This window comes from Phocoena phocoena, chromosome 19, assembly GCF_963924675.1.
Source record: "Phocoena phocoena chromosome 19, mPhoPho1.1, whole genome shotgun sequence".
Classification (NCBI taxonomy): domain Eukaryota; kingdom Metazoa; phylum Chordata; class Mammalia; order Artiodactyla; family Phocoenidae; genus Phocoena; species Phocoena phocoena.
Window position 1 is genome coordinate 12,060,915 of NC_089237.1, and position 25,209 is coordinate 12,086,123.

Consider the following 25,209-nt stretch of genomic DNA (forward strand, 5'->3'; position numbering starts at 1 on the left):
GGATGACCCCCAGTTTCACCTACCCTGCCACTGGATCAGCCCAAGCCTGAGACACACATGCGAAACCAAGGGTCAGCAGAGGGGTGTGGCAGAGCCCTGCATCTGACCCCCCGGGGGCTCGGGGTGGGCGCCAAAGCAGAAGAGGCTGGGCTGGAGGCACAGACACCCCAAGCTCCACTGGAGCAGGCGCAGCCTGGCACTACAGCCCAGGCCTGACAAGCCAGCAGAAGCAAAACCACAACCAAATCCAAAAAACAAACACGGGAGAACAGACACAAGAAGTGACACCCACAGGTCAAAGGTCACCAGAAGCACCAGCACGGGACGCTGCACAAGACCTCACCAGGCACAGACAACACCACGGCACCGGCAAGAGACGGAGCAGGAAGGGCGAAGGAGTAAGTCACTTTCGGTACGATTGCAAAAGAGATAGCAAAGAGGACGTCAGGACGCGCCTTCTGGTCGCTCACGGCTTGGCTTTTTTTTTGTCTTTTTTTTAACTAAGTTTTATAAATAACGTCTGATAACTCTGTGTATATAAAAACTAAACTTCAACAGCCACAAAGACTTGTCTGTAAGTTTACAAGAAAGGATTTTTTTTTCTTTTTTTAAAGTAGCAAAGTTTCTATTATACTTTCTTCCCTTTTCTGTTTATACGGTCAAATGTTCTCGCTTTTTTTTTTTTAAAAAGACAGTTTTATAAATACTCTGCAGCTTTTTTTTCTTTAGCTTTTAAACATATAATTTAATAACTTCGTAAAAGGAACTTCTCTCTTTTAAATAAAGGGCTATGTAACCACACAAATAGGTCATGTAAACAGTGACACGGGACCCATCGTAGGACACTGGACACACCCTTCACGTACGCTCACAACCAGTGATTTGGTCTTGTTCAGTGCAACACGTCAGGTGTGAGTGCCAAGGCCCCCGGCCCACAGCCACACGACACCCCATCCCCCCCCAGCGCCAGACCAGTGGCCCGCCTGTCCAGGGCCCTCAGGGACAGCCTACTCTGCAGAGCAGTGCCTATCTATGCCTGCAGGCCGAGCTGAGAGTGAACTGCCCAGCCTCCCGCTAGCCTGGCAGCTGTCAGAGCCTGTGGGCCATTCTGCAAGGAGAACAGCCTCTCTCCTGCCCTGCAGCCCTCCCTGCTCAGGGACACATGTGCCCCAGAGCACCCGGTCAATCCTTCTCTCTGTCCACTCCCACAGGCCGACTCTGGACTCCAAGCCCACCTGCTCGTGGGACAAAGGGGGCAGGGGCGACCCCACGTCACCACCAAACTGACCAATCCCAACGTACAAAACACACGATGACAACGACGAGATCAAAGGGGCTCAGCCCGGCGCCCCTGGGGTGCAGGTTGTGCTTTGCAGGGAAGGGAGGAGGTAGGAGAGGAGGAAAAGAAGAGAAGAGGAGAAAGAGGAGAGAGGGAGAAGGGGACAGGGCTGCTGAATTTGCCATGCGCCTACTGGCCCCTTGCAGACCCGCCTGGGCAAGCGCATCCCTACGACCGGGCGTCCGTCTTGGACTTTACTATCGTGATGACGCTGGTGGCGGCCACCTTGCCGGGGACGAGGGGCCCCAAGCCAGCAGCAAGGGGACCCCGAGCTGGCGCCACAGGGCTTCGGGCCACGGTCCTGGCGAAGTTCTGCAGGGCCTCGTACTTGGAGCGCAGGGCATCGAGCTCCAGCTTCATGCTGGCGTTCTCCGAGGCCAGCTTCTCCACCTCCTGCTGCAGCTCTGCCTTCTGCTTCTCCAGCTCCTCCTTCTGGGTCACCCGCTTCACGCGGCAGCTGGCGGCATAGCCGCGGTTCTTGAGCGTGCGCCGGCGCTGCTTCAGCTGGATGATCTCCTCCTTGGACAGGCCCCGCAGGTGCTGGTTCAGCTCCCGCACTGACATGGTCACCAGCTCCTCATCTGTCAGGCTGGTGCCATTCTCTCCCGGCTCCCGCTTCACCTGGGGAGGGCATAGCGCACGAGGTCACAGGCCAAGTGGGGGTAGTCTGCCCCTGTGCCACCCCAGCCCTGAGACACTGCCCACCCTATCTGCTCACCTTCAAGGCCTTGTTTCCTTTATTGGGGGTCGTCATAACCCGAGGGCACAGCAAGCAGGCACTCTGTGAGACAGGGAGCGTAGGTCAGGACCCTGGAGACCCTTCCCCTACCCAGTCCACACAGAGCCCTGAGCCCCCTTACACCCTCTGCCCACTCAGGGGAAGGCACCCAGTCCCCAGCCTCACCCCTTGCCCGCCCATTCCCCTGATACCTGGCCTCAAGGACCGCCCTTCAGCCTCGCCTCTCCCAAGCTGGGCTGCTCCTTGTCCCCCTGCCCCTAGGGAACCAGGTGGGAGACCAGGAGGGTCTGATGGGGGAAGGGGAACTGAAGGGCTATTAGGGAGGCAGAGGCAAGAAAAGGGGCCAGGGGAGAGATTAGAAGGATGAGGGAGGGGCCAGCCTAGAAGGAAGCCGGGAGCTTTAAAAATAACCCCAGTGCGCCCCAGAGCACGGCTGTTCCTGGCGAGTCATGCTGACTCAGCACATCGCTCCCGCTCTCTCACCAGCCTGGCACTCCCCAAGGCCGCCAGCCAACACAGCTCCAGGGGACGGGCAGCAGCAAGCTGCTGGGGCAACGAAGGCCAGCCTGGCCAACGGCAGGTGAGGGCCAGGGCCAGCGTCCCTGTGAGTGTGTACTCTAGGGCTCTACCTCCCCTAAGCTGGCCTGCGGCAAAGCCCTGCTCCCATGAAGGCTCACTGGGCGTCCCCACTGGGGACTCGGGCAGAGGAGAGGATGCAGGAGAGCGCCAATTCTCCCAGACTGCTCACTTTGAAGAGCAGCAAACGGAGCTGTCCAACCAGCTCTGACTCTGTCTTTAACACTGGTGGGAGTTCCCCAAGCCTACTGGTGGCGGACACTCCAGCCGGAGAAGCCGGCCCCAGGCCCCTTGGCCCTCTCCGTCCACCTCTGCTGCTGATGGAGTAACCATCCTGTGGCTTTGGGTTGCAGCCTTTTGTACTCTGCCCCACCCCATCCAAGGTATTTCACAAGTGTGCCCACAATCGACCCCCAGCGGCCTGCTCAGCCCTCTCTGGCCACTGACTACTCTCTGGCTCCCTGCTCAGGGTCCGCACCCACAGGGCAAGGAACAAAAACCAGAGGCCCCCCTCCCACCCACTTGGTCCTCTTTTCCGCAGCCCTGCCAAGGACATTTTTACCCACCTAGTCCTGGGATTCCTGGCTCAGCTGGACCCCCTCTGCCCCCCCCAACTCCCTCCATGACCTTCCAGGTTAGATGCAGGGAGGTAAACGGAGGCCTAACAAGCACTGTGGTGCCCTCCTGGAGAAGCTACAAGCACTCAGGCAATTTGGGGCTGCGGGGTCTTCTCAGCCCTATCAGGTCACTAAAGTATGGCTGGGGAGGTGGAGGCAAACACTCACTCAGGGTAGAGACCCCTCCTCACCCAGCCCTGCATCAGGATGCCAGGCTGCAGGCAAGGGGGCCAGAGACGCCTCCCCACAGCCATGCCCCGAGGCTCCGGCCCCAATGTTCTTCCAGAGCAGAGGATGGGGCAGAGGAGCTGGAGGCCAGAAGGTCCTCAGGGCCCCACGCCTACCCCGGGAGTCAAGTCCTCAAGGCAGAGCTGGAGGAGCTCCCCCAACCTCAGGTCCAGGTCCAGCGTCACTGCACTGGTCCTGCCACTGTCAGTCCAAAGGAAAAGCCTTGGCACCAGCTTTTCCCACCCGCCATCCTCCCTCCACCCCACGAATGCTGAGCACACGGTGACTTCCTGAAGAGATCACACAGAAAAGTGCCGAGCGTGGCGGCTGGGAGCTGAAAAGTGCCTCCTCGGCAGATTTCACCCTCCACAGAAGCCCTGAACTCAGCACAAGTGAAGCCAATCGCCTCCTAATCAAAGGTGTGCTTGTGCTCGGGTGGGGGAGGGGTGGGTCTCAGCACAGCCCACGCTTCCAGCCTCCTGGCCTTGTCTCCACTACCTGGGGACACACACTGATGGGACAGAGACAGCTTTTGGGCATGGGCTAGGATTGATGGCTCAGGGCACCTCTAGAAACCAGAGGGAGGGGATCCCAGAGACTAGATCAAGAACCCTCAGCCCTCCTCCCGCCTCTGCTCCCCCTGAGGCTGAGCACATCTTGTGGAGAAGGCATGGGTGGTCCCAAGAGTACTGATCCACCAAGGTACTCAGGGCCACCCACTCAAGGTGAGAGCCAGCCGGAAAGGGGAAAGGACTCCATCCCCTTCCCCTGGGCCCAAACTCCAGGGCATGGACAGTAGACAAGAGGCCAGCCCGCCCCTGTTCCTTCTCCTGTCCTGCAAACCCCAGTGGCCAAACCTCCCAAGCCAAGGCAGGTGTGGCCTTGGTCACTCTGGAGCCCCCACCTAGCCCGCTACACTCCCACCCTGCCCTTTAGACCCACCTCCTCCAGAAGCCCTCTGAAAAAAGTCTAAAACTTAATTTCCACCAAAGCATAAGTAGCTGAGAAGATCTGAAAAAAAATCCCTCCAGGAATCTGCATTTTCCTGGGGCATAAAATTCCAGCCAAAAGATCAGCTGAAGTGTTAAGACATCTGGCATCTATAAGCTCAGGGATGGGGGAGAGGGCAGCGGCAGGGAATGCCTGAGGACAAACTACAAGGTCAGCCTTACCTAGCCATGAACGCATGGGCAAGAATGGTCAGCTCTGGTCTAGACGAAACACTCCCCCACCCCTGAAGACCAGGAACCATTCATACACCCAGGAAAAGTGGCTCAAGCCACACCACCCTGAGGCTGTCACTCCCCAGGAGTCCCTACCACCTGGCCTGACACCCATCAGGGCCACGTTCTTTGCTAATCTGCACAATACTGCACCCCAACCTCAAGTGGAACAACTTTGGGGTGATTGGGATTCTTCAACCCATGCCATCCACACCAGTCCACCTGCTGGGCGCCCTCAAAGTTACCACCACCCGCAGCCTCAACCCGGACCCCAAGGCCAGGCTGCGAAGAGAGCCACAGCCTGGTCACCAGACACCTCGCTCCCCTGATCAGAGTCTAAGTCCTGCTGCCTCCTCTCATTTGCAATTTCCTGGTAGAGCTGCGCCTACTCGCCCTCTGCCCTGTCCACTGTCACCCAGGACTCTAGTACAGGCATCCCTCCTTCACCCACTGCCTCGGCCTCTTCCCACCGGGAGACTTCCCAGCCTGGCCAAACAGACCAGTCATAGGGAAAGCCTACTTCCCAGCCCGCAAGCACGGCCCCCCTAAGCTCCTCCCCTCTTCTCACTCAGAACTATTTCCCAGTTTGGGGAGCTGTCCCAGAGGCGGGTCAGGGACCAGCAGCCTGAGAAGAGCCTGCCTGGGAGGGGATGAACAGGCCAGGGGCTTCACCCTCTACCCCGGGATAACCTGCACCGCGACCTCTCCATTTACTCCGCACCCACCCTACCCTAAACTCCCACATCAGCCCAAACTTAAGCAGGCGCCCCAGCCCAGGGCCTGGCCCCTTCTCACTCCCCACGGTTTCTCTCTTACCCCTGTTTCCCGGCCTCTCAGGCCCCTAGCTCTAATCCCCCCAGGCATCAGGACGAGCATCGAGTGACCTCATGCTGATGACTCAGCAAGTCTCCTTCTGGGCTCTGGCAAGCGTGTGACGGAGCGAAGCCGGAGCGGGCAGGGTCTTCCCAGCCACCCCCACCCCCACGTGCCGCTTCCTCCCCCTAGCCAGCCGAGGACCCCGCGCCTGGGAGGCGTTGACACAGACACCTGATGAATCAGCAGCTCAGGCTGGGGCCGCCGCGCTCTTCCACGGAGCCCTGGGCGCCCCGCTCGACCCCACCCTTTCCTCCCGCCACCCCGGCCGTCCCTCCCTCCAGGACTCCCCGGCTTCACCGAGCAAGACCAGCGCACGCCCCACCCCGCCCCTGCGGGCCCGCGCGCCCACCCCAGCACCCCCGGTGGAGGGACCAGGAGCCGCTCCGGACCGGTGGGGAAATCGAGGCATGGGCCGCCAGCAGGGCACAGGGCAGACCCAAAGCCCGGAGCACCCGGACCACGCCGCCACAGGCCGCCGGAAGGAGCAGCGGCCCCGCGAGCACCCGCCCCCGGATCGGAGCACCCGCCCGCCCCCCGCTCGGCCCCGGCCCCCGGCCCCGGCCCCGGCCCCGGCCCGGCCGCCGCCGCACTCACCCACCACACTGCGGGCCCGGCGGGCCGAGGCCGGGGCGGGGCGGGGCGGGCGCTCCGAGGCCGCGCGGGGCTGGCCGCGCGGGGGCTCCGGGCCCAGAGTGGGGGCTCGCCGCCTGCGCGGGCCGGGCCGAGCGCGCTGGGAAGGCCGGGCCAGACCAGGCTTGGGGCTCCGGATCCTCCTCCTCCGCCGCCGCCGCCGCCGCCGCCGCCGCTCCACAGACGTCACATGATGTTTGGTCACGTGGGCTCCATTCATGAAGCGGCGACGCGACCGGCTGGGGCTTAAAGGGGAAGGCGCGGCGGCGGCGGCGGCGGGGGGCGGGGCACGCCCGCACTGCGCCTGCGCGCCCGGGCGCCGTCGCCCGGGCAACGCAAGCCGCGCTTGGTGGGTGAGGTCTCGCGGGACTGGCCCGGGAGTGCGCTCCCGACCAGCCACGCCCCCTTCGAGGCGGGGCCTGGTGATCCTAACCAAATGCTCTTCCTGAGCCTTCTGTGTAGACGTTTCAAAGGCCACGTGTCCAGGGTGCAGGTTCGGACCCGAGGTCCCCATTCATTATGGAGAAGATTCTCATGGTGTTTCTGATGCCGCCTGTGAGACTGCATGCACTGCCTCCGTAACTGGAGCGGGTCTCATCCCTGCCAGGAACAGTGGCCTGGCACACAGGAGACCCATACGCTCCTGTAGGTGAAGGGCTTGTCCAGGATTCAAAACTTAGGTCTTCTCAAGGCCGCCTCCAAGATCCTCTGTGTAGTGGTCTGTCTTCACACAACATCCCGAGAGCTCACATGAGTGACAAGGACTCAGGCGGTTCCTGGAACGAGTCCGGCTCAGGGTGAGTGTGGGGTAAACATCTGTTGAATTAATAGTTGATGTAGGAATTGCACCTTTCCTTTCCTGTTTCATCAACATCTGCCTGGAACTCAGGTCACTGGTCCATGTCTGCTCCTGCACTTTCTGTAAGGAGTTCTCACTGCTGTTCAAAATTCCCAGAGAAAGAGGTGACGAAAGGAAGAAGGGAAATTGAAGGGATCCAATTTCTACGTTGATTTACCTTCTCAAGTGTAAAGCCAGGAAGGGTGACCTACCCTGCCAGGCAGGTCAGTAGAAATCAGGTGAGCTGAAAGAGGGATGAGTGAGGGCTGCTGGGTCCTCAAGGGGATTCAGTGCCACTGAATGAATGATGGAGGCCAACCCAGGAGGCCCCCAGAGCCAGGGGACATCAAGGTGTCAGCAGCTCTCTCTGCCAGACTCCAGTAGCTTCCCTCTGAACCTACAGGGCCTTAATATGCCCAGGGCAAGACTTCTAAAGCCCTCAACTTTTTGTTGTTGTTGCGGTACACGGGCCTGTCACTGTTGTGGCCTCTCCCGTTGCGGAGCACACGCTCCGGATGCGCAGGCTCAGCGGCCATGGTTCACGGGCCTAGCTGCTCCGCGGCATCTGGGATTTTCCCAGACAGGGGCACGAACCCGTGTTCCCTGCATCAGCAGGCGGACTCTCAACCACTGCGCCACCAGAGAAGCCAAAGCCCTCAACTTTTATTGTACTAAATCACAAAGACTTGCCTCTGAGGCCAAGAAAGAGGTCCTTTTGGACCTCTAGCATCCTCACCACCAGCTGCCGGCTCCTTCTGGCCTGCTCTGCTCAGATCTGTGCTCACACTTGCAGGGGGTTCCCCAGGTGTCAGTCCCTGCAGAACACCAGAGACCTCATAGCTTTCTTCCCGCATCACACCCCTTCTCAGGCCCATGTGGCTCTGCCCCACTTCCCCACATCTGGCTTTTGGTGGTTGGGACCAAGGCTCACGTTCCTGCCTGCTGAAACCCAGTGTGTTTTTCACGGGGTGGCGCAAAGCCCACCGCAAAGCTCGTCTGGACTCCTGTGCCTCCTCCCAGGCTGTGACGTGTGATTCTTCACTTTAGAGCCACCTGCTGGCTTCCTCCAGACCCCAGACCCAGGGCACATGTGGGAGCAGCATGCCCCCCTTGTCTTATTGGTCAGCACCTGACACACACAGCAGGTACTCAAACAGTGAGACTGGCCTTGACTTAAGGGAACAGTCAGGGGGAAGCTTTGGTCCTGGGCAGATGTGTGGCCTTTGGGACAATCTCTTCTGGGACATCTTTTCCCCAGAGGGAGGGTGCCAGGGTCTCCCTGCACTGCCAAGTACTTTGCCAGGGGAGGCCCACAGCCCACCTCATGCCAGCTTCTATCCACCAGCATGGTGGCCTGTGCCAGGGGCTTATGCCTTAGGAGGGCCCTGTAGGGACTCTAGGCCCCGTGAGAGCCTTGGGCAGTCAGTACGTAGGGTGTGACCTAGACTCTGGAGGCCACCCTGGCAGGGTCAAGGGTATGTGGTCTTGCCCCTCACTTGCTCTGTTTTTCCTGTCTCCTGTAGATTTGGAAGGCTGGGTCCTTGTCCTCAGAGTGCTCCCTCTCCTACCCCACTTGCATCAGGCCTTGGTTCTAAGTAGGCCCAGGGGAAGGAAACGAACTGGAGTTGAGACCTTGCAAAGTAGTTCCTGGAAAACCTCTGCCCAGGGGCTCTCCTGGTCCCCTCCCCTGCCCCTCCTGGGACCCACTGCTTCACCTGGGTGCCCCCTGCCAACACCCTACAGACACCCAGCCCCGCTCCTCTGATATACTCACCCGGGTGTGTGTTTGTGTGTGTGTCTGTTTCTGTGCTCAGTAACTGTTGATCAAACAAATGTGAGCCCACCTGGCCCCATAAAGGGTTCTGACCTCAGCAGCTCCTTTGATCTTGTGGGCCTCCTGTGATGGTTAATTTTACATCAACCTTTGGGCCATGGGGTGACCAGATATTATTCTGTTTCTGTGAGGGTGTTTTTGCATGAAATTAACATGTGAATCAGTAGACTTCAACATTAGACCAAATTAACATTTTCACCAATAAAGCAGATTGTCCTCCATATGTGGGTGGGCATCACTCAAGCAGTTGAAGGCCTGAATAGAGGACCAACCCTCTGCAGAGTAAGACAGAACTCTCCATCAGCCTCTGCCTTCAGACGTCACCTGCAACATGAGCCCTCCCTGCCTGATGGCCTTTGAATCGAAATATTGGCTCTTTCCAGGTCTCCAGCCTGCCTGCTAGCCTCCATAACTGTGTGAGCCAACTCCTTATAATAAATGTCTTTTGTTTCTATATTCCCTCTTATATATATATAAGCCATCTCCTACTGGTTGTTTCTCTGGAGAACCCTAATACACTTTCCTAGGAAGCTTCTTCCTCACCCACCCTTGGCCTCGCCTGGGTGAGTCGGGGAGACATCTGCCCCCACCAAACCAGGAGGCATAGAGGGTGCTGAGGCTGATGCCCCTCCCACAGCAGGGCCTCCCAAGCCCAGCCTACAGTGCCAGCTTCCAGTCATGCCTCTAGTGACTGAGGCCCCAGAAGCCCCCTCCCCCTCTGCTCATTGGAGACTCAGCCCCACCAACCAGACTGGCTGCGTTGGAATGCAGGGCTCTGGGCCTGTGGGCTGCTGGCTCAGCCTTCAGTGTTACATCGGACAGCAATGACCCTCTGGCACAGGTCTGGGCCTCCCTCCACAGGTGGTGACAAAGTTAGAAGTCAGGACACTGGGGCTGGAAACCAATTTATTTAACCTGAAAAGTCAGAGACAGAAATGACAGCATCTGTTGGTTGGACCAGGAATGGGAGATGATGGCCTGAGTGTATTGGGGCCTCGGATGTTCAACCATCTGAGGAGCCCTTTTCTCAAATGTCACGCTGGCCAAGAACCATGGGCCCTTTTGCTGGATTCCAGGGACCCTCTGGCCCTTCCCACACTGAGGAAGGAGTGGAGAGTGGAGAAAGGGCAGGAGTGGGATCAAGCTCTCTCCTTGGCTGGGCCTTCATGGTTGGGGTGGGGTGGGTCGGGGGGGACCTTGACCTTTGTACTCAAGCCCAAGCCAGCTGACACTGGGTGCTGAAGCCCCCCAAGCCTCCTGAGCTCTGGAGGAAGGTGGTCCTGACCTCGTTTGGGGGCAGAGGAAGGGGGAGGCTTAGGTCAGAGAATCCTTCCTTGTTCTGGACCAGGACACACTTGGGGACCATGGAGGTTCCCACTGGGAAGTGATGTGCCCCCTCCCTGGCTACAGCTCCACTGACCCAAGTGGACCAGAGCCACGGGGGATGTGAGGACATCCTGTGAGGCCTGGGGCTAGACACTCCCAGCACAGAGCTCCGAGCCCAGGAGGAAAAGGCAGAGAGTGGCCTGCGGGCAGGTTGGACACCTCAGTCCTTCTTGCCTGCCGGGGCCATGCTGCGGGGCAGCAGCTTGGAGTGGCCAGAAGGGGCCAGTGAGGTGCCGGGAGGGGAGTCCAGCTTCACCTTGTCCAGGATGGTCTTCTTGATGGCAGCTGGTGATACCTTCTCCCGGTCGGCCATGGACTGCAGCTCTCTGGGGAGACAGCGAGGAGGGCTGTGTCCAGGGCTCCGCCTCCTTCCGAGCCCAGGGGTCCAAGTGGAAGTGGCAAGAAGCGCACAGCTCCCAGCACCTGCCAGCCTAGGGTGCTGCTGTGCTGTCACTCCCACCTCAGGGCCTTTGCCCCTGCGCTTCCCGCCGCCAGCTACCTCTCCCCTAGATTGCCGTTCAGCGGCCTCTCACCTCATTCAAGCCAGCTCAGGGTCACCGAATCTACCAGCAGCCCCCCAGACACTGAGCCCTCATGGCCCTGAGCACGGGACACATGCCTCATCTGTCTCCCCTGCAGGTTGGTGCCAGGAGAGCAGCATTACGTTCTAGCCTCACTGTCAGGCAGTGGCAGAGAAGCCTGTGGGCTTGGACTGGAGAGCAGGTAGGACGGTGAGAAAGAGCCCTGTCCATCCTGGAGGCCTGTCCATCCCCTGCTCTTTGGATTTCTTTCAGCTCTCATGTGCTGTCGTTGTGCCAGCGCATCCTGTGCTTCTAACTCTCTCAGTCTCCCCGGCAAGGCCAAGAGGAATGTGTTATCATCAGCCCCACAGAGGTTCCCCCTGGTCTGCCTCCCTGGCTTGGATGACCACCCCAGTCTGAAGGCCACAAGTGATGAAATCACGTGCGGAGCCCAGCGTGGGCCCAGAGGGCCCCTCTTCACAGGATGATGGAGAGTGGTGAGCGATGCTGCACACCGCCACCCCAGGGAACCTCAGGGCTCCCCGCACCCTACCCGCTGGTAGGCCAGAGCTTGATAAACATCTGGTGAGTGAATGACTGAGTGGGCAGGCAGCAGCGGGAGCCCACCGTGTGCGGATGCAAGAGGCCTCCACGGCATTGATGAGCAGGGAGCGAAAGCCCCCGCTCTCCAGCACGTGCAAGGCGTGGATGGTGGCCCCACCAGGAGAGCAGACGTTGTCCTTGAGCTGGCCTGGGTGCTGTTCGGAGTCCAGTAGCATCTTGGCGGCGCCCTGAAGCCAGAGGGGGGGGCTGAAGGTTGTGAGGGTACTGCTTCCAGCCCCAGCCAATGCAGCACCCACTGACTCTCCACCCATCCACCCCAGAGCACCAGTCTTGGTCCTGGTAAGGAGTGGCCCCCACCAGAGGGTCAGGAAGAACACTAACCAGCAAAGCCTGGGCCCCGAGGCGGACTGCCAGGCGCCTTGGAAGCCCCATCTTCACGCCCCCATCAGCCAGTGCATCCAGGGCTGTGAATGCCTGCAGAGAGAAAGCACCTAAGCTGCTGTCCCAGGCCTTTTCACCATTTCCTCTAGGCAGTGGTTAGCCCAGCAGCTCTGCCCGCAGGGGCCCAGAGCAAGGAGGAGGGTGGAAGATGGGCAGACATGCCCTGAGATCCTGGGGACTGCCTACTGCCCCCGCTCCTCCCCAGTCCTCACATAAGCTGGGCCGCTGCCGCTGAGTCCCGTGACAGCATCAATCAGGTCCTCCTCCACCTCCGTGCAGAAGCCCACACTGCCCATGAGCTGCTCCAGGAGCCTGCCATCCTCCACCTGGGCGTGGGTGCCCGTGGCATACACAGTGGCTCCTTCCCGCACTACGACCGGCGTGTTGGTCATGCAGCGGATGACTTTGGGGGCCGGCTGGAACGCTGTCAGCTTCTGGGGGAGAAACTGGCTGTGTGTCCCTCCCAGCCCCTTGCCCAGCATGCTGTGCTGGGTGCGGGTGTGAACATGCCCACCCAACTGAATGCTTCCTGAGTTCTGTGAGCTATACAAACACACCCATTCCAAAGATGGAGAACCAAGTGTGGAGCACAACAGGGCTCCTGAGCCCTCTGCAGTGCACACTTCCTCCCCATCTCCAGACCCCGCCGGACCCTGACCCGCAGTGCCCACCTTCTCGATGGAGCTGATGGTAACGCCAGCTGCACAGGACACCACGATGTGCCGATCCTCAATGTCGGCGGCAATCTCATCCAGGATGAAAGGGATAATGTGTGGTTTCACCGCCAGGAAGAGCACGTCACTGTGCTGTACGGTCTCCTTGTTGTGGGGCGTCAGGCTCACCCCCATCTTCTGCAGGGAGCGCCAAGGCGAGCTCAGCCTGCTGTATGTGGCTGGCTGGCCCCCTTAGTATCCCCGCAGGCCAAGAGCCCCTCGTGTAGAACAGCACAGAGGATGATGGGAACGTGGGCATGGCAGGGCTGGGGGCTCAAGGCACGGGGCTCTGACACCGTCTAACTGCCCTTCCCACCCAAAAGTGGAGGAAGCATCCTGATCTGGAAGATATTTTTTTTGTGGGCGGACAAGCGAAACTGCATCCAAACCACAGTCCCAGCCCACCCCACCTAGGGCTGCAGCCCCCAAACCCCTGACCACCTCGTCAAGTGCGAGTGGTGGTGTGGATAGTGGTCTCAAGCTGGTAGCCTGCCCCCACCCTTGGACATGGAACCCTCACTCAGTTATGGCAAACTGAAACTGTATTCAGCCCCCAGGTAGTCTCTCCTGGCCCCCATACTGTGATCCCCTGTGGTGGCTCCACTTGGGGAACCCCATTCCTGACCACCAGCGGCACATGTGCCAGTCACCAAGTTCCCAAAAGCATAGGGAGGGGACCCATCTGCAAGCCAGGAAGCAGGGCCTTTTAAATACTCCAGCCCAGGGACCCTCTTCTCATTGGCGTGGGGGACTGTGGCATGGTGCCTCCCTCTGGGGCTGCTACTCCTGGCCTTCCAGGGTCAAGGCTATCACACACTGGCCTCTAGAAATACTGACTGGTCACCCTCCACCCTGCACCTACCCTGAGGGCAGAAACAGTGGCCAGGTCCATGTCTGGGGAGCTGGCCATTATCTTGTGGGCAGCCAGGACACCTGTGAGAGACAGAGTTCCTCCCTCAAGGCCAGTCTTGGTGTCCCTCCACCACATCCTCAGGAAGAACAGAAATCGCACCACCCAGGATAAGACAGCAAACCCTGCCTTACCCCAAACCTTCCAAGGCTACCGTTTCCCACAGTGCTCAAATGAGGCACGTTAATGCAGACTCCACCCTCACCTCGCAGCCTGGGGAAGAGTAACTGGCCCACCCTCTCACGCTTGGCCCCTTCCTGGCCGCAGCGCCTACCGGCTGCTGTGAAGCCCTTGGCCAGGGCAAAGGCCAGCTGGCCAGCCCCGATGAAGCCCACGCTCATGGTGTCTGGAGGCCTGCGCCCACTGCCCTCACAGCTGGCACCGTCTCCGCAGGAGCAGCTGCGGGAAGATGGGCAGAATCCAGAACAAGAAGTTAGGCGGACAGTGCCAGGCTTGGCCACTCCACCGCCGACCGGTGACCCCCATCCCAGCGGGTCTAACTCTCCCCCGCTCCGGTGCCCCCGCCCACCGCAGCGTCCCGACCTGCTCCTGCGGGTCCCAGACAGGGGGCAGAGAGGGGTGAGCCAGCCTCCGGAAAGGGTCGGGAAGAGGCATGGGGTAGGGGGACGCCCCCACGCCCGAATCCCCTCCCCACGCCCACGCTCCCCCAGGTCCGAGCCCCCCCGACGCCGGAGGCGAGTGCGCGGACTTGCATTTCCCTCTGCCCGGCGGCACCACCGCCCGCCCGAGCCGAACCCCGACCCACAGCTTGGCTCCCAAATACCCAGTTACTCGCTGCGAGTCTCCCCCTGTCCGCAGCTGCGCGCCCGCCACGCGGCACTCAGCGCCGGAGGGGCCCCCCCGCCCCAGCCAATCCGCGGCGCGGCCGCCCTGGAACTGGCCAATCTGGGGGCGCGGGAGGCGCCGAGGGGCAGTTGCATCATCCGCTCACCCCGCCCCCTCCCGCTGGGTCCAGTCGCCCCCGCACTCCCGAACCTGCGCCTGCAGTCTCGGCCCCAGCGCATCGAAACCCTCGCCGCCCCCACCCGCATCCCCCGGGACCGCGCCTGAGGATTGAGAGCGCCGGGGGAGGGGCGGCAGGAGCTGGGCCCTCAAAGAGTGGCCCTGGGCTAGGACTCTTCTCTCGGAGCCCTGTCGTTGGACATGGACACGGACACGTCAGGCTGGCGTCCGTGACGGCGTGGCCCTCACTCGGGTTTGGAAACTGGCGACATAGCCCGGACCTTCTCAGAATCTCAAAGCGGGGAGGCATCTGGGAGGTCTAGGTCGGTCCCCCTGAGATCTGGACTCCCTCCTTCCCACCTGGGGTTTCTGCTCTCCAAGTCTCTTCTAAGGCTCAGGCGCCCTTTGAAAACTGCATGACACTGGGGGCCACTGGCCTGTTATCACGTGAACCTCCTCAAACAGGCTCTCACGGTGGGTGGTGGTCAACCAGTAGATAGAGGAAGATGACCCCCTAGTGCCCCCAGTTTCCACGGAGCACCCATGTCTCCTGACATCTCATCTGAAGGGTCTGGAATTTTTTGACCCTAGGTTTTCCGAAGAAAAAAGCTCTAGTCATCTCCCCCTGAGGATGTGCTCAGGGCTCGTCTTAGCGGAGTCTGCATTTGGGTTTCAGGATAGTCTGGGGTCCCAGTCGGCAGCAGGGTTAAGGGCAAAGTAAGAAGCATCATCATTGACATCCCATCCCCCCACCAGGGGAGGGGGCGAGCTGCTTTATTTTTTCGGTTCTGTATCTTAAGTGACTACAGACTCTTCTGAAATGTAATTGCAGTGTTACTTGGACGATTGTGCCGCAGAAGCAGGGCTGTGAGTTCTTGACATAATAATGACCAACATCAACACCACCAGACCACTGTGTAGTGAGCGTGTGTACGCAGCAGATGTCCAGGCCTCCTCGTATGTTTATTCTGGTGTTCAGTACTCACCCTCTGAGGGAGGAGCTATAGTAAGATCTGGTCCAAAGTGGACTGTTCAGGGAGTGGCCCAGACTCAAACCCATAGACGCAAACTTGGGGGTCCCACTCCATTTTAACTGACTGTATATAATCAGAGAACAGAGTCCATCCTTTAAAAAGTATTGTTTCTCAAGTGACAACGACAAATAACTCCTTCCTCCAAAGAGCAAGAGTCCTCTGATCCAGGGAGAGAATAGCATGAAGACAATCCCCAGGGCAGCCTCCCGGAGGCCAGATGACATCTGCCATGCTTATCTTGAGCCCTGGAACCCCTTGCCTCCTCTCTCTCCCCCTCAGGATCTTTGAAACTTAGGGTGGGTGGAGCTCTGGGGGCAGAAGTCCATAGGACAGTGAGGAAATTGGGAGTTGGTGACGGTTAACTCATTTCAGAAATTTGATTAGAAAAGGAAGACTGTCTAGGCCTCCCTGTGAGCTGGGAAGGGTGTGGCCCATATGCTCCTTTGTCACCTGGTAACACACTCCCAACCCCCGCCCTCCCTCAGCCAGCAGGGCCCTCAGGATGCCTCAGGACACAGGGGCCCCTGCCCCCTCAGGGATCTGCTGCTGAAGACGGGCTTCTCCAGGTAAAGGACCCCTGTGCGTGTGCCCTCCCCAGCGGGCAGGCAGGCCACTTCTCTCACACTGTGCATGGTGCCAGCACAGGGAGCCCTTGGACCCCGTGCCTAACAGCTGCTTGGACTCTGCTGCCACGAGTGTAGCAGCCCCTCTGCCCACTGCTATGCCCAGGGCCCTTGGAAACCCCAGCGGTGGTGGTGAGTGCCGAGAGCTCCCCACCCCCATCCTCCCCTTTGCTGTCATCCACCTGGGGAGAGGACACTACTTCCTCAGGAGACCACTCTTACCCCCAGAGTGCCCCAGCCCTCCCGCAGCTGCCTCCTTCCTCAGCCAAGCCCAGTCTAGTCTCTTCTCTGGGAACATGCTGGTGGATGACCCAGGAGGTACAGCTGGCCACCACCCCCTCTGGCTACCACCCCCTAAGCAGAAACTTCTCCATGCAAATCAGCGTTGGTGTTTAGTTCCTGCTCAAGGCCAGGGGCCAGACTATGGGCTGAGCGGCTGCTGTGCTTCGGCAGCTAGTGCGCTGCTCTGGGCTGGCCCAGTCTGGGTTCTTGAGTGGGAGAAGCTCCCTGGAGTGTGGAGGGCAATGGCCCCAGGAGGCCCTCGTGGTTGGCAGCCAGGCAAATGAACACTTGAACAGAGGTGGTGGGCCTGTGAGCACCAGGGTGATGCCTGGTGCCCAGGCTCCATGCCCCAGTGGCTGCCCCAGGCTGGTCCTCCCCTGGGTCAGGGCTGCCCTAGGCCAGCCCCCCGGGGCCCATGGCAGGCACTGCAGAAGCTGCCGCATCGGGGCAGACAGCAGGGGCCCAGTGGCGGCTCCCTGCCTGGGTGGGAACCCAGCTTCTCCTTAGCATGCTGTGCTCTTGTCAGTGTTGCCGCCCCATGGGTCCCTCCAAGCCTGCACTGTCTCCAGCATGATGAGGCTGTCCTGTGTGACCACACCACAGTCCTTGCTCAGCTTCCAAAGCTGTGGCCGCTGAGAGGCGGCAAGGCGGGGTCCTGATTCCCAGCTCCTCCTCGAGTTGGCACAGATACCCCAGCAGGGCCGTGCTTGGATAGCTGTCCTTCCAGGTTTCCAGGAACTGCCCCTTCAAGGCTAGAGGAAGCGCAGGCTCACCACGCTCCTTTTTCACACTACTTAGTTTACTCAGCCCAAATGTGGTCTCCAGACGTTTATGGACGCTTGGGGCCAACTTCTTAATCCTAGCCTCAAGGTCCCCATCTGCAAAGTGGGTCACAACAGCACCTGCTTCAAAGTCTTCTCATGTGTTACAGTGGCCAGCACGGAGGCAGGGTGTGCCAGCAAATGAAGCGAGATGGAGAGAGACAGAGACCAAGAGAGATAGACATGGAAAGAGAGGGGCTGGGAGCTGCCTGGCAGAGACTCCTTCCCCGTGACCTGTTCTGCCCCCTCTGCCCCTCCCCGAGATGAGCTGTTGAGCACTGCCAGAAGCCCAGTCACGGCTCTACCGGCTGCCTCCCTCTGGCTTGTCTCTGGAGGTCTGGGCTCACCTGGGTCCCCCATGGTGCCTGAGGCCCTGGAGAGCAGAGGTGGGTGGGCCGCTGCCTGTCGGGCTACAAGGTAGGCACGAAGCGGATCCTCTGGGAGTAAGCCAGGTCAGCGACGTAGAGGAGCAGGTTGACATAGGTGAAGGTGGCCACCACCAGCTGGCTGTCCCAGGTGCAGCTGCCCCTCAGGCAGTCGGGGGGGCGCCCAGGCTCACCGTACTTGGGGTCGAAGCAGAAGACAGGCCAGATCACTGCAGCACTGAGGTAGAGGAGCACAGCCAGGAAGGTATACACCACCACTACACGGTCGAAGGGGCAGCCCAGGCCCCCCGTGTGGCCCATCACGCTCAGGGCCACCACGGCCACTGTGGCCAGGAAGCACAGGCTGTAGACGGCCACACACCACTGGGTGGCCACGTAGCGCCCGTAGCGGCTGTCGTGGACCAGCGCCCCAAATATGATGCAGGCCACAAAGGCCTGGACGATCTTGAGGAGTCCCGACACTGTGGCCATGTAGCTGGCCACCTGGCCTGGCCGGGCCCGGGTCAGGGCCACCTCCGTGGCATAGGCCAGGAAGAGGAGCCCGGCGAAGACGCTGGCTGCTAGGCGGAAGTCCCTGGCTGTGCAGCCCGCGGGCTCGGGTAGGCACTCCAGCTGGGTGAAGTACAGTGGGTAGATGACCGCAGCTGTGGCGGATAGCAGCGTGGCCAGCATGGCGAAGGCTGCTGTGAAGTTTCCCCAGGACAGGCGCAGGCAGCTGTGCAGCCGGGTGAACTCACAAGCCACCACCAGGACCGAGAGCGCGAAGCAGAAGCCCCAGGCGGCCATGCAGAAGGTGCCCTGGACGCCATCGAAGCCGCCCCGGTGGGCCACCAGGCTGAAAGTGGTGCAGCCAAAGGCCAGCTGCAGCACGCGGGCCGTGCCCACAGGCGATGTCACAGCGCCCAGGTGCAGGTACCCACCCCCGGGGGGCTCCATGGTGCTGCCCATGTGGCCGGCCGAGTCTCTGCTTCACACGGTGCCTGGTGGCCCCGGAGCCTGCGGCAGCGGCACACGCCAGCAGCCTGCAGTGGCAGTGACGCTGGTGACATTGCAGCAGAGCAGCCTCTCCACCGCCTGTGTGGGGAGGGCCGAGGCCCCCCCAGCTCTATAAATAGGTGACCGTGATCAGAGCCCGGGAATAGCAGCTTGCGTGCCTGTGCCTGTCCCTATCCAGGAGGGACATCTGACCCTTGTGATCCATCGAGCCCCTGCCGGGACCATTAACCCCTTGGCTGCTGGCACCACCCCCACCTCCAAAGCACCTGCTTCTGTCGGTCAGTCGGTGCCACTGCCCGTGGGGGAGGGGGAGGGAGAAGAGCAGAGAGGACCAGGCGACCCAGCTCTAGCAGCTTCAAGGGGGAGGGGCACAGGGAGGAGAGGGCGGCAGTGGGGGATCTGGGAGCCCTGCAGGGCTCGGTTCAGAGCTGGGATGGTTTCAGGACCCCATTGTCATTGTCCCTTGGCCCACACTCAGCTCGGATTCCTGGGAGGTGGTGGGAAAGGGGAGTGGAGATCCTGTGCCCCCTCCCATGGGTGCCCACCCTCATTCTTCTCACAGCCCCCAGCCTGACCTGGGGGAGTTAAGTTTTAGTTATTATTTGGGGGGATCATAATGGAGCACTTTACTTGTCTCTCCTAGACATGTAAATACCTAGGAAAAACTCAACTCTCCCAGTTTTAGTCTAAAATATTAAAAGTATATGAAATGTTTTTGAAAAGGAAAAGAAATTTTTCTGACTGTAAAAGTAGTACACGCTCAGGCCCAATCAGCACAGAAAAAGAGAAGGAAAGATTGCCAGCAATTAATCTGCCTGTAATTAATTTGCCTGTAATTCTATCTCCTAGATTCAACCCCTATGAACATCCCGTGTATACAGTTGGCCCTCTGTATCCACAGGTTCCCTATCCACGGATTCAACCAACAGCAGATTGAAAATATTGGGGGAAAAAATTCCAGAATGTTCCAAAAACCAAAGCTTGAATTTGGCATGAGCCAGGAACTATTTACACAGCATTGACTTTCTATTAGGTATTATAAGTCATCTAGAGATAAGTTAAAGTATATGGGAGGGGAATTCCCTGGCGGTGCAGTGCTTAGGACTTGAGACTTTCACTGCCGTGTCCCTAGGTTCAGTCCCTGGTCGGGTGACTAAGATCCCACAAGCCGAGCAATTTGACCAATAAATAAATAAATAAATAAAAATAAAGTGTACGGGAGGATGTGCATAAGTTATACACAAATACTATGCCATTTTGTACAAGGGACTTGGGCATCAGTGGATTTTGGTATCCTAGGGGGTCCTGGAACCAATCCCCTCTCACACTATATATACAGCCTTATGTGTATTTCCCCCAACTTTTCATTTAGGAAAATTTCAAATTTACAGAAGAGTTGCAAAATAGCACAATGAGCACTCATATATCTTTCACCCAGATTTAAGAATTATTAATATTTTGGGACTTGCCTGGTGGTCCAGTGGTTAAGACTCCGTGCTTCCACTGCAGGGGGCGCAGGGTTCAATCCCTGGTCAGGGGAGTTCCGCATGCCGCGGGCTGCAGCCAAAAAAAAAAAGAATAATTAATACTTTGCCCTGTTTGTGCTCTCTCTCCCCCCCATTAATAATTAATAATAACATTAATTAATTCTGGAGATATGACAGTTCTCCCCTAGATACTTCCACGGACACCTCCTAAAAGCAAGGCCGTTTTCCTACAGAGCCTGAACACAGCGACCACACTTGGGAAAATGACGAATGATCACCTAATATACAGTCCTGCAGTTTTCCCCCACCTGCCCCCAAACTACACTTTATAGCATTTTTAATTTTTGCACCAGGATCTGTTTGGAATTATACATTGCATTTGGCTGTCATGTCTCTCATTTTCCTTTATTCTGGAATAGTCTCTGCTTTTTAAATATTTCATAACACTGAATTTTTTGAAGTGTCCCAGCCAGCGGCCTCTAGAGCCCGCGAGCCACAACTACTGAGCCCGTGTGCCTCAGCTACTGAAGCCCGTGCACCTAGAGCCCGTGCTATGCAACAAGAGAAGCCACTGCAATGAGAGGCATACGCACTGCAATGAAGAGGAGCCCCCGCTCTCCACAGCTAGAGAAAGCCCACATGCAGCAATAAAGACCCAACGCAACCAAAAATAAATAAAAATGATTCTTTAAAAAATAATAATAATAAATAATTTAAAAATTATCAGCTCCTTCTCTGAAAGAGGCCGTGAGAATCTGAGAACAAATCACAACAAAATCATCTTTCCTTGCTTTGCCGTTCTAGCTCTGCCCGCCCACAGGGCCCAGGGTAGCTCGGGGTCCCCACCACGGTCTGGGCGGCTGCTTCATGGCTGGACCATGGCGAGGCTTCCTGGACCCTGCCATAGGCCATGCTCCCAATTCTAGACACCAACTCCCAGCTGCTTGGCCACTGGGCTACTTGGTGACAATGTTTTCTGCTCGTGAGCTTTGCTAACGTGTTACAATTTCAGAAACAGAGCGATTCTAAATTGACAGCTTCCCACAGCGTGGAAATATCAACAAAGTAAATTTGGCCGGAAATCACTTAAAGTTCATCAGTAGGGATTGGGGAGTAAACTTGAGCACATCCACATGTGGGACACTTAGGATGCCCTGAAGTCGCCTCATAGAAGATCAGGTAACGTGGTGGGAGATCACAAGGGCAGCGATCTGCGTGAAGACAAAAGGACCTGTGGGCACATGTGCCTCTGAAGAGAGAGAAAGGCTGAGTAAAAGCCTGAGATGCCCCACTGTCACGTCCGAGGTGCTTTGGTTCTTCTTTGGGTTTTCAGTGTTTTCCAGTTTTAAAATAAATAGGCACTACTTCCTAAACCAGAAAAAAAGAATAATTAAAAAAAAATGAAGTAGGGCTTCCCTGGTGGCTCAGTGGTTAAGAATCCGCCTGCCAATGCAGGAGACACGGGTTCGAGCTCTGGTCCGGGAAGATCCCGCATGCCGTGGAGCAACTAAGCCTGTGTGCCACAACTACTGAGCCTGCACTCTAGAGCTGGAGAGCCACAACGACTGAAGCCCGCGCGCCTAGAGCCCTTGCTCCTCAACAAGAGAAGCCACCGCAGTGAGAAGCCCACACACCACAACAAAGAGTAGCCCTGGCTTACAGCAACTAGAGAAAGCCCCCACGCAGCAACAAAGACCCAACCCAGTCAAAAATAAATAATTTTAAAATAAATAAATGAAAAATAATAAATGAAGTATAAATAGGTTTATATTCTTGTATGAATACAAAACTTGCTTTGAAAAATAAAATAAAAAATAAAAATTGAAAACAGGACTTCCCTGGCGGTCCAGTGGTTAAGACTCTGAGTTTCCACTGCAGGGGTCATGGGTTCAGTCCCTGGTCGGGGAACTAAAATCCCGCGTGCTGCACAGTGCGTCCAAAAAAGTAAAAAAGATTAAAAAAAAAAAACCTTCCTTTTACAAAATTTTTAAATAGACTTTATTTTCTTAGAACAGCTGTAGATGCAAAAAGAAACTGCACTGATAGAGCTCCCATATACCTCATATCCAGTGTGTTCTATCGGGAACACCTTTTTTTTTTTTTTTTTTAATTCTCTTTATTATTTTACTTGGCTGCACCACGCAGACTGCAGGATCTTAGTTCCCCAGCCAGGGATTGAACCTGGGCCCCCTGCAGTGGAAGCGTGGAGTCTTAACCGCTGGACCACCAGGGAATTCCCCTATTGGGAACATCTTATGGGACATTTGTTACAATTAATGAGCCAATATTGATAAATCATTATTAATACACTATTATTAAGCAAAGTGAATACTTTATTCAGGTTTCCCCAGTTTTAACATCATGCCCTCCTGCTGCTCCAGGACTTGTCTCGGATCCCCCGTGGGACATTTAGTCACCACATCTCCTCTGGCTGCTCTTGGCTGGGACGGTCTCTCAGACTTTCCTGGTTTGAACGACCCCGACGGTTTGAAGGAGGGCTGGGCAAGGAGGTGCAGACTGTCCCTCTGCTAGTTTGTCTGATGTCTTTCTCATTATCAGTCTGGGCTTGTGGGTTTGGGGGAGGAAGACCACAGAGGGAAAGTGCCCTTCTCATTACATCCCTTCAGGGCCTGTGCTCTCAACATGACTCCTCACCGTGGCTGTGCCCTTGGTCACTTGGCTGAGGTGTGTCTGTCAGGTGTCTCCACTGGGGAGTTCCTCTTTCTCCCCCTTTCCATCCTGTTCTCTCTGGGGGTGGGATGTCACCATGCGTGGCCCACGCTTAAGGGGGGTGTATGCTTCCCCCCCTTGAGGGGACAGTATCGACATAAATTATTTGGAACTCTGCAAAGAGATTTTTTTTCTCCCCCACTTAATTTATTTTATTTTAATTTATTTTATTATATTTAATTTATAAATTTAATTTATTTATAAATAAATTATTTATAATTTATTTATAAATTTAATTTATTTATAAATAAATTATTTATAATTTATTTATAAATTTATTTTATTTTATACTTTATACATTTATTTTATACTTTGAGTTATAGTGCAAAACTATATTTTTTTATTCTGTTGCTCAAAGCCTTCTATGTGTCCCCTTACGTACCCCCATCAATGGGGGTGGGGTTTTCGGCACCTCCTCACTGCAGGCACTGCAAGATGCCCGGGGCTCATCCTGCACGTTTCCCGCTAGGTGTTTTCCAAGGAGCCCTGGTTCCTCTTATTGGAGATGGTGTAAGAGACTAAGGTCTGGGTGCCAGGTGTGCTCATTGCTGCTGGAGTGAACTTTCACACATTGTAACAAGTATTTGCATGTACAAATAAAGCAATGTTATTCAAAATATATTTAAAGAATTTTCCTAAAAGGGCCTGCAAAGGTCATTAAAACTAGGTAGTACACATATATCAGGTTTTACCAAAACCTCTGGGTTTCTTCTCTTCGCGTCTCCCTGTGGCTTTAAAGTATCCTGGAGTGTCTTCTCTTCACGTCTCCCTGTGGCTTTAAAATTTCCCGGAGTGTGTTATTACTTTTTTTTCTATTGCTTCTGATTAATGTTTTCATTCACTAAACAAGTTCTTCTGCAATAGCTGCTGAGTGCCAGGCCTCATTCTAGGCGCTGAGAAACAGCAACGAACAAGGGAGGCCAGAGTCTTTGTCCTCTTGGAGCTGCTGTTTTCACCACGTCACGTCAAGGGTCCGTGCTCTCAACACGGCTCATATCAAAACTGAGCAGAAAGCACCGAGAGTCCCGTATACTCCCTGCCCTTAACCAGGCACAGCCTCCCCATTATCTACATCCCCACCAGCGTGATGTACCATTGATTTTTTACCATCGATGAACCCACACTGATCTGTCATCATCACCCAGAGTCTACAGTTTACATCAGCATTCACTCTTGGTTTTGTACCTTCTATGAATTTGGACAAATGTGTAATGACATGTACCCACCATATTGTGGGACCATACAGAGTTGTTTCTTTGCCCTAAGAATCCTCTGTGCTCCACCTAGTCAGCCCCATCCTCACCCCCGGCAACGAGTGATCTTTTTACTGTCCCCATAGTTTTGCCTTTTCTAGAATGTCATAGAGTTGGAATCACACCATATGTAGCCTTTTCTGATTGGCTTCCTTCACTTAATAATATGCATTTAAGGTTCCTCCAGTCTTTTCATGGCTTGATAGCTCATTTCTTCTTAGTGCTGAGTAACGGTCCATTGTCTGGATGGACTGCAGTTTATTTACCCGTTCATCTACTGAAAAGAAATCTTGGTTGCTTCTGTCCTGAGCATTTTTGCTGCTACGGGAAGCCTGTGATGTGGAAAATGTAAAGCAGCAACATTTCTAGAAAAGTTGGGGACTTCCTGGTGTCCAGTGGTTAAGAATTCGAGCTTCCACTGCAGGGGGCACAAGTTCGATCCCTGGTCAGGGAATTTAGATCCCGCATGCCGCGTGGCACGGACAAAAAATAGAAAAAGAAAAGTCGGGAAGTCAGTGTGTCACATCGATGGCTCACTGAGCACTGCAGGTTTGGCGTCACCCACTGTCCTTACGGGTCCTGGGCTCATTTTGCCACTAGTCCCCACGGTAAAGCACAGAGGCTGGAGGTAGGCCTTTCTCCCATGTTCCTTCTTTGTCAGGAACATGGGGAGAAGGGATTTATTCATTTGGTGAAATCCCACTGGGCCTAACCCACAAGTATAACATTCAGTGGGCCTGGCATGCCTGAGACACACAAAGCTACCCTCTGACTCTTTTCAGCCCACCTCAAACAGAGCAAGACATCTCTATCTGTGCTGATGTCACTGCCTGCCGCCCTTCTCCACACAAGGAACTGGTCTTGCGCCAGCACCTCCGGGGTCCCCCCCACCCAGCTCTGACCGAAGCGTGGGCCCCTCCCTCTGAACAAGTCTCCCCAGGTAGGTGAAGGCCAGGCCCCTTCCAGGTCCTCCCAGCCCCCTCTCCCGCTGGGAGCCCACTGTCGCATGGGGAGACCTGTCCATGGCCCTCCAGGGAGGCCAAGGATGGGGCTGCTCCCCCAAACCAGCAGCTGCCCCTGGGTACCCCTTCTTTCATCTCTAGCCTTTTGCCACCCCGCTCCCTGACCTCACTGTTTCCCTTGGCCACTGGGACTCCGTGGCTTCCCACAAGAGTGGTCCACAGAGAAAACCATGATTG

General features: G+C 56.7%; 3 protein-coding genes across 5 annotated transcripts; all 3 read right to left on the reverse strand.

The window, feature by feature from the left end:
- Positions 1 to 498: 498 nt before the first annotated feature.
- Positions 499 to 6,398, reverse strand: MAFG (MAF bZIP transcription factor G). The gene is made up of 3 exons (XM_065897445.1): positions 6,193 to 6,398; positions 2,058 to 2,120; positions 499 to 1,960 (listed from the first exon to the last, which is right to left on the reverse strand). The coding sequence occupies exons 2-3, from the start codon at positions 2,091 to 2,093 to the stop codon at positions 1,508 to 1,510; spliced, it is 489 nt and encodes a 162-aa protein (XP_065753517.1). The 5' UTR covers positions 2,094 to 2,120; positions 6,193 to 6,398; the 3' UTR covers positions 499 to 1,507.
- Positions 6,399 to 9,789: 3,391 nt separating this feature from the next.
- On the reverse strand, positions 9,790 to 13,818 carry PYCR1 (pyrroline-5-carboxylate reductase 1). 3 transcript variants are annotated; one of them, XM_065896734.1, is made up of 7 exons: positions 13,710 to 13,818; positions 13,388 to 13,458; positions 12,484 to 12,663; positions 12,025 to 12,246; positions 11,753 to 11,845; positions 11,435 to 11,598; positions 9,790 to 10,612 (listed from the first exon to the last, which is right to left on the reverse strand). In XM_065896734.1, exons 1-7 carry the CDS (start codon positions 13,774 to 13,776, stop codon positions 10,447 to 10,449), a joined length of 963 nt encoding a protein of 320 aa, XP_065752806.1. In that variant the 5' UTR covers positions 13,777 to 13,818; the 3' UTR covers positions 9,790 to 10,446. The 3 variants fall into 3 exon arrangements, with proteins under 3 accessions (XP_065752806.1, XP_065752808.1, XP_065752807.1); XM_065896736.1 differs by lacking the exon at positions 12,025 to 12,246 and having other exon boundaries at positions 10,447 to 10,612; positions 13,710 to 13,776; XM_065896735.1 differs by lacking the exon at positions 11,753 to 11,845 and having other exon boundaries at positions 10,447 to 10,612; positions 13,710 to 13,776.
- A 3,750-nt stretch (positions 13,819 to 17,568) lies between these two features.
- On the reverse strand, positions 17,569 to 18,492 carry MYADML2 (myeloid associated differentiation marker like 2). The gene has a single exon (XM_065897831.1). The coding sequence runs from the start codon at positions 18,490 to 18,492 to the stop codon at positions 17,569 to 17,571; it is 924 nt and encodes a 307-aa protein (XP_065753903.1).
- Between the last annotated feature and the right edge of the window lie 6,717 nt (positions 18,493 to 25,209).